This window comes from Gasterosteus aculeatus, chromosome 2 (assembly GCF_964276395.1).
Source record: "Gasterosteus aculeatus chromosome 2, fGasAcu3.hap1.1, whole genome shotgun sequence".
NCBI classification, from domain to species: domain Eukaryota; kingdom Metazoa; phylum Chordata; class Actinopteri; order Perciformes; family Gasterosteidae; genus Gasterosteus; species Gasterosteus aculeatus.
This window is the reverse complement of record NC_135689.1, coordinates 11,695,381-11,702,825: the sequence shown is the minus strand read 5'-3', so window position 1 is coordinate 11,702,825 and position 7,445 is coordinate 11,695,381. Positions and strand designations below refer to the sequence as shown.

Sequence of the window (7,445 nt, the reverse complement as noted above, 5' to 3'; positions counted from 1 at the left end):
GTAAAAACAACCATACAAAACAAGTGCTGCTCTGAGTTGTTTGGTGTCTTTACTTTAGTTTGTGTACCTGTGTTAACATACAGACTTTATTCTATGGAAGCGACTGTTAATGCATGCTCAAATCAGATTTCTTTTTTGGCAACTTCTGGGAAGCAGAGACCAGCTGTACACACAACACTGCAATATCTTTATAAGTTAATATGGTAAAAAGTAAGCATATCGTAGCTTATTTACACAGCCAGCCGGTGCGCAGCCACAAAAGCTTCGATGTGGTCCTTTTCTAGCTGAGAAATTAGAGTCCAACAATAACTCTTCTTCACCAGCTGCAACATTGATGCTAGACAGGTGTGTAGTCGAGATCAAAATGAAGGCCGAGTACAAAGGTACAACGGTTTGGCCCGAGCAAAAGCGCTGGAAGCAGCGAGGAAGGAAGGAAATAGTTGGCAAAGCAACACGATGAGCTTAGAGATGAAATAAACATGAATTTAGCTCAGCACACAGGTGGGCTTGAGTGGCTTCGTCATCTGTAACAGTCCCTTTCACATACAAATCTTCAGGTGATCTTTTTGTGTGATGGACAATTTCAAATGATTGAATGAAAACCCTTTTCCACTTTGTATTTGACTCTGCAACCCTTAAACTACGTTCATAAATTACTGGTTTGGTTTCCCGATTGTGTTGTAGAGACAAATATAATACCTGTGATTACCTGGATAATGTTCACCTGGATAAAATTCAGCTCTGCATTCATCCACCAGAGCCGGAAGGATGTTGTTAGATCGATAGGATGCAAAACTCAAGTTTAGTCAAATCAAGTGATGAAAGAGTTTCTTGGTTATCGTCTATAGCAGTGAAACCCAAATTTCAATATCAACATTTTTGTGACTTGACATGCACTCATTGAGAAAACAGAAAGCCTGTTTTTGGTGGCATCCTTCAAAATGTATTTCCTGTTGCACATTATTGGCTTTTCAACATAATTCTGAGACAGAGTTAGACTGTGTGCTCAGTAGTCCTGTTTGCATCACAGGTCATCCATCAACCTATCAAAGGATTTATCCCAAATGTGTATATTTCACTATTCTATTGGAATCAATACTCGTAATATATCGTGAAAATAGCATTGTGCACATTAGATGATGTGTTTATTCATACTGCTTTTCTTCCCATGGTGTGTATTATGTACAGTACATCTGGCTATACACTTTGGTGTGGATGGCATTAAAGTTTCTGCCTTCCCGGGTCAGACTGACTGCAATAGAAACCACGTGAGAGATTGTCACCCCTCAGGAGAGTCCGTCGGTAGACTGTCTTGGCCAGAGTTCTGGGTCTTTCCAATTAAAAGCACACAACGACTCTACATTCCCGTTCGTTTTTTTTTGTCATTGGCATTTAACACAATTTTCACTCTACAGATACCTCAGTTGGACATTATGCCAAATGTTGAGTTTAGAACGTTAGTTAAGCTGCTCACAATATTCACGTTCCCGTTCCCACTCCAGTCCGTGCTAATAGGAATACAGAGTAAGGCCAGGGAAGCCGCTGTAAGTCGTGATAACGTTATCAGTCCATGTAGTGTAAAAAAAGGAAAAACACAGCTCTCACCAGCAGCTGGCCCGCAGGCCGGATAAACACCAGCTTTAAGTGCATCTTGTTTCTCTCCCGCGAGTACAGACGTCGTCCTGCAGCGGCGAGTCTCCTGCACACAGCTTCGAAACAGGTTAAAACCAGCCGTTCGACCCAGCGGCTTCTTGTCTTATCGCCGTCCATCTCCTCCGCAATGGATCAATGCTGCTGGACCCCACGAGTCACTCAGCACCAGCGGAGAAGGGTTAAGGGATTACAAAACCCTTCAATCTGCACAGCTCCGCGCCGCGAGGAGCTCTCCCATAGTGCCACTTGCTCTGCCACCGCGGTGCTCAAGGCGAGGGAAGAGACGAGCGTTCAGAATTGTGCCGCTATCGTCGGTTATTTGTGTTGTTACATTCATGTTCTTCAGCTACGGGCTGTTTAAAAACACACAGTAATGAAAATGAACTCACTGAACGTACACACTTTCGTTCTATTGGAAGGTACAACGTTTGATAATCAACCAACCACAAAAACTTATATTGCACATTTTGTGAAGTTCACACCAACTGAATATAATGGAAATAGAGGAGAAAAATACCTCTATTATTGCAAGAAAGAACCCTTTTGCGTTTCATTTTTTTGCTCTGACCAATTGTTTATAAAAATCCATTCCTCCTGAGTAAAGATGAATGATCTTCCAGTATTTTCGATTTACGATGCAAGTCCCCGCCGTCCCTCTGGTGTGCTAGCACTTCATGCTCCTCATCAGACTGCATTCAAATGGGGGGAAAAAACAACACTGATCATTACTCTCCCAGCAATCCATCAGCTCCGTTTCTCGGCTTAGACGGCGTTTTGATCGAGTAATGGCGGGTGTTCGTTCGGATGTCGAGGTGGTTCGGTTCTGCGGTCCTGCTGCCGCCCGGGTGTACACGGCTGCCGTTCTAGTGGATCACATTCTAGATTTTCCTTCTCGGGGGCCTGTGGGGGCGCCGCAGACTGCCGCTCCGGATCGGGCATCTCTTTCCTGTCGCTGGGCTGATTCTCCAGAGCTGGCGTGCACTTGCAGCAGAAGTATTGCTGCCCGATTTTCCTGAAGGCCGTGCGGAACTTCTTGATACGGAAGGCGTAGATGATTGGGTTGACGGCAGAGTTGCCGTGTGTGAGCAGGATGGCGATGTAGATCAGGTACATGGACTTTTCGTACTCAGGGCAAAAGAGCGTGATGCAGTTGATGATGTGGAGGGGGAGCCAGCTGATCGCAAAGAGAAAAAGAACCAGGGCCAGCGACTTGGCAAGATTCAGCTCCTTGTCGTAGTACCTGTTGGGGTCTGCGTGGCTGGTGGTGAACTTCTTATTGTTGAGCTGCTTGTGGATCACGTAGAAGATCTCCGCGTAGATGACCAACATGAAAAGCAGCGGTGGCAGAACCCAGCCGAAAAAGTTGAAGTAGACCATGTAGTCCATGCTGATGACATTTTCAAACTGGCAGGTGATGACAAGGTCAGAGCTGATGGAGCCGTTCTGCTGGAGACGCTTCAGGTTGTTCCAGCCCAGCATTGGGGTGAGCCCCACGACGAAGGCCACCGTCCAGCATACCACCACCGCCAGCCCTGCTCGCCGCCGGGTCACCACCCGCTTGTACCTGCAAACAACACACAGTCTCATGTCAACACTTCCGCTCACAGGACTCGCATGGTCTCTTATTTCTTGCAGCTTTTTTTCTCTTCGTCAGTGCGTCGGAATGAGAAAAGGAGCGATTGAAAAGAAAGCGTTACCATTCAGACCACGTTACACACATTTCCTTTAGGCACATATTTCCAGTGCCTGCAAACTTTTATCAGTACTGCTGCTTTTGCTACTTCTTTTGTTCAAGGAAAAGAAACCAGCCCTGTTACGATCATCTAATAAATCATTGCAGTATAGTACATTGGACTCAATGTTCATTGTTTCTAGTATTTCATTGAAAAGAGGCAGTCAGTGGAAGAAGGTAAAATCTGCAGAGGCTGTGAAATCTTATCGCTGCTTTATATGACCAAGAAATTGCCCAGAGAAAGTCAGACCGATACTTGGCGAGAGGAAGGGAAAACGTTATCTGATCACTCTCGCGTGTAGAGCAACCAATGCCGCCTTTTGGATTAATAGTGGCAGGTATTTACAACATCTAAAGCCTGAAGCAAAATAGAAAACCCTGCAAGGCCATTGCATTATCTCAGCCAGGGATTGTTGTGTTGAGCCCAGTCTGTGTCTGAAGCACGATGCTCATTATTCAGGCACTGAGCCTGGGAGTTTTCTCAGAAAAGATCAGATGCTAATCCAACAGCAGGGAGAGAGAGAGAGAGGGAAGTTGTGGGAAGCGAGTGGCATTAGGAAGGGAGTGGCAGTGGCACGCTCTAGTGACAGAATTCTTTTGTTTAATCGGTATTGGTTAAGACCGGTTAAGACGGTATTGTAGGAGCCAGGTATTGTTGGTACCACCTGGTACGCCCCTTTTCTTGTCTTTACGTTAATTGAGTCACGTGGTGTTTGGTATCATCGGGGATAAAGGCGTGTCAAAGGATCTTACACTGATGACAGATTAATTGTATAATGTACCTAAAATAAAACAAGAAGAACGCAGTAACTGGATCCTGGATTCATTGATGGAAGCGCGTCAGCAAGTTATGTCCCATACTCAGCCTCTCGGTGACACTGAACAAATTCACGATCACGTCACCTGCAGGTATATTTAGGATTTAAAACTGAGAGGACGTCATCTTCCTACTTGGATGGTCTTAAATGAGTATAGGGCTTAAATAGATAAAAATCATGTTATCAAACCAATGAACGTTAATCTCCTCTGTGGCTCGGCTGACAAGATCTTAAGACAATAAACTCCCAGATTCTCTTTTCCTTCCTTCAGTAATACTGCTCAGTCTTTTGTTCTAGCCATGATAAACCCGTGACATCTAATACTAAGAGGTATATTACACATATTGACAGCATAATTTACTTGTTTTGCCCCCAAGGAAGATTATATTATATATATATATATATATATATATATATATATATATATATATATATATATATATATATATATATATATATATATAAAACATATTTATTCTGTATGCAACCCCCTTCTGTCCCTGCACCCTGCCATCTAACCACCTAAAGGACCAAATTAAAGCTGTTTATCAGATATACTGTGTGAAACAAGACCCACGAGGAAATGAATGCGCGCAGGTCGGCTGCTGTGTGTGAACAAATATAATCATTGCCATCTTTAACACCATTCACACCACCATCGCCGCCGAGCGACAGAGGGAATAACACGTGGCTTCCTCATCGGGCTGAGAGAATTCCTCGTTACCTGGTTGGGATCTTGACCCTGAGATAGCGGTCAATTGCAATAGCCAGTAGGGCCAGGATTGAACTTTGCGTCAGCACCAGAACCGTGCACGCGACCAGCAGGCAGCTGTAGAAGTGAGTTTGGAGTCCGATGCTGATGGTGATGGCCAAAGGGATGACCAGCGCTCCCACTGCAATATCCGCCAGCGCCAGAGAGACGATGAAACAAAACGTGTTATCGCGCAACGATCTGTTAATTTTCACCGCCCAAACGACCATCACGTTCCCGATGACGGACGCGAGCGCGATCACCACCTCCATCCCGATGTAGACCGACTGCGCTCGGGGAAGTGCTCCGGGCATCCTTGCAGATGATTGTGTCCTTGAAAAGCACGGGGTTGATTTCAGGGGGGAAAAAGCCGCCTCGCGAGGAGCCGGCAGAGGAGTCTTTGACTGTCTTGTCTTTTTTGGCACTACAGAATGTTCCAAATGAGGCGCGCGTCCATCGGTTCCGCGGTGCCTACATCCTCGTGGTTATGAGATACAATGAGCAAATACACCCAGTTGTCTTGCAGGCAGGACGCAGGTAAGCGCGCAGTGGGAGAAACACGAGGGGTTTCCCCGCTGGGGCAGGTGCTGTGGTCCGGTGGCTGTTGTGCGTCGCTGCCGCTCTGTGACTTGCGCATCCACTTGGATGAAGAAGACACCTGCCCCTGGTGAGAGCAGCATCCTCCACTCGACCCCCTCCTCCGCCTTCCCCACCGATTCAGCCGACAGGGCGTTTCGTCTTCATCTTCATCGGCCTTCGTAATTCAGCAAAGCGGGTTTTAACGGGGAAATACGTCGTGTGTTCTGGAGGAAAGCGCGCGCAGTTCCAGCTCTTGCGCAGGCGGGTCCGCCACCTCCTCTTCCTCCTCCTCCTCCTCTTCCTCCTACCTCCTCCTCCTCCTACCTCCTCCTACTTCCTCCTCCACTGTGCTTTCTGTAGGACCAATAATGCAGTTTTCCCAATATAGCTGCGAGATTTTCGCGCCTTCTTTTGTTCCATTCAGATGTGTTGTCTTTGCTTCTGTAAAGTCAATATTGATTTCCGTTGCGCCTTCTGCGGGACCGTCCCATGCAGTGCTGCTTTGAGCAGACGCTCGTTTTCTATATTGCGCCGTGCAAGCCTCCCCCGGCGCCCTTTCAAATGCTAATGGGCCTTGCTCGTTTGTCCCGATAAGACCGAGCGGTGAGCTGCCACAGCTGCCACATAAAAATACAGATAGAGCCATTGAAAGCGGCAGAGACCATCAAATATTCCCCATAAGACGAACAGAGTAAATGATGGAATCACACAATATGAACCCCACTGTTTTTACAACATAGAATTCACAACACCTTAGAGAAACATGAATCTGAAACGGCAATACAGATTCAGGTCATTCTAAATATATGTGCTTCAGACACTTCAGAGACTTTGAGCGCGTGGCCTGCCTCCAAACTAAATCCATGACACCAGACGGGAAATGCTGCGACTGATTTAGATCTATTGATCAGCCTTAAAAGAATATTTCCTGCCTCTGACTTTGACCATTCAAAAGCAGGTTTCAGGTAACACAAACCTTCCTGTCACTTTCTTAGAAACACTTGATATTCCCTGAGCAGCCAATCATTCCGAATATATATATATATATATATATATATATATATATATATATATATATATAGCAGTGAACAACAGCGCCGATCTCTTGTGCTCCCTCGCTGTGGTTCAAAGGTTTCCAGCAGGCTGTTGTGGGATCCGTCTGAACATGGCAGCATCTCCAATTTCACATCGGTGCAGAACTGACAATGTAGACTAATGGAAGAAAGAAGGATGGAAGTCCTGGATGTCGGATGGCATGTCGAGAGATAAGACACAAAACCAAAAAGGCAATACTGTGAGTGTGAGATGGTACTGCCTGTAACAAGCTTCTGTCAGTGGCCGGCGTCATGGTGAGAGACATCAGTGTGGCGTCTAGAGACCAGCCAGCACGCCCCCAAGAAGGAAGCAGCCATATGGTCGGCTGACGGCGTTTGGCACCAGTCACACTTCTTTAACTGATCTTTTAATGAACATAATCGTGGTTGGCTGACATGGTTCACAAGCAATAGAGATTCTAAATTTTCTTCTACCTTTGTAACCAAGTGTCAATCAATATACACACGAGTACCACATTGATCCTGAAAGTTGCACTAATTCGGGCCGTTCCCTCATTCGGTTTTGATACTTTGAGCAGCTTAGGCATGTTGGGCAGGTCTGTGTTCCCATGCTTGGAATGAGCAGGGAACACAGACGTGCCCGACATGGCCTGTGCGACCCAGTCTCACAGCAAAACGTGTAATAGCCACGTTGTGGAACGTGGTATTCTCACGCTTTCTCCTCAAAATCGTGACAATACTACGTTTTATTTTGGCCCATTCATTTACATTGCCTTGCAACTACGTCACAAGAAACTAATAAACGGAAGGTCTTCTACATTCTCTGATAGAAGATAATGAAAATATAATGCATACTT

The 7,445-nt window shown here is 45.9% G+C and overlaps 1 protein-coding gene across 1 annotated transcript; it reads right to left on the bottom strand.

Moving 5' to 3' along the window:
* Positions 1 to 1,118: 1,118 nt before the first annotated feature.
* Positions 1,119 to 5,928, bottom strand: adora1b (adenosine A1 receptor b). The gene is made up of 2 exons (XM_040193594.2): positions 4,928 to 5,928; positions 1,119 to 3,217 (listed from the first exon to the last, which is right to left on the bottom strand). The coding sequence occupies exons 1-2, from the start codon at positions 5,266 to 5,268 to the stop codon at positions 2,416 to 2,418; spliced, it is 1,143 nt and encodes a 380-aa protein (XP_040049528.1). The 5' UTR covers positions 5,269 to 5,928; the 3' UTR covers positions 1,119 to 2,415.
* Between the last annotated feature and the right edge of the window lie 1,517 nt (positions 5,929 to 7,445).